Source organism: Palaemon carinicauda, chromosome 20, assembly GCF_036898095.1.
Source record: "Palaemon carinicauda isolate YSFRI2023 chromosome 20, ASM3689809v2, whole genome shotgun sequence".
In the NCBI taxonomy this organism is placed as follows: domain Eukaryota; kingdom Metazoa; phylum Arthropoda; class Malacostraca; order Decapoda; family Palaemonidae; genus Palaemon; species Palaemon carinicauda.
Genome location: NC_090744.1, coordinates 115,619,984 through 115,620,626, shown reverse-complemented (window position 1 = coordinate 115,620,626; position 643 = coordinate 115,619,984). Strand labels below are relative to the sequence as shown.

The following is a 643-nucleotide window of genomic DNA, read 5'->3' as shown; positions in this document are numbered from 1 at the left end:
TGTATAGGATAAACTGATTTTGTAGGACCTGTAGGGAGTAAGGTCCCCCTACGTGATAGGATCAGGAAAGCAGTCCTTAAAGTAAAGTAAAGTGAAGCCTTCCATCCTGGATGATCTTCAAGTGTTGGAGTGTCGTGGTCTGTGACATTCACCACCGTCTTTTCAGCGACGTAACTCGATGTGGCAGGTATTGCCCTGGCGGAGGCAGTCCTTCGGTTGCTGTCCTTCAGCTAGGACGCTACCGACCTCGTCCAGAAGCTGTCCTGACCCGTCTGCTCCTAGCGCATGCGCGATGCCAGCTCTGAGGGGGAGATAAACATTTGGTGAGCCAAAGAGGTTATGTCTGATGGTAAAATTTGATTTTTAATTTAACTCTGTTTATTGATAAAAGTAATGACAGAATTGATGAGAAATATTTTGTTCAAGAAGCTGAAGACTTTCTTGTTCTCTAAGTGTTAAAATAATGTGGATTTGACAATAAACACTGGTTATGTAGTGTGATATGCAAAATACCTAAGAATGTATACGATAAACTGATTTTGTAGGTCCTGTAGAGAGTAGGGTTTCCATGAGTTATAGGATCAGGAAAGCAGTCCTTAAAGTAAAGTAAGAAAATGACCAGGAGAACTAAAAAAATCTAAGA

General features: G+C 41.5%; 1 protein-coding gene across 1 annotated transcript in view; it reads right to left on the bottom strand.

Moving 5' to 3' along the window:
- Positions 1–643, bottom strand: part of LOC137614406 (uncharacterized) — a 59,505-nt gene continuing 58,862 nt past the window's right edge. Inside the window, exon 15 of the mRNA XM_068344207.1 lies at positions 1–301. Coding sequence (XP_068200308.1) covers positions 163–301 — 139 coding nt within the window. The 3' untranslated portion in view covers positions 1–162. The remainder of the gene's footprint in view (positions 302–643) is intronic.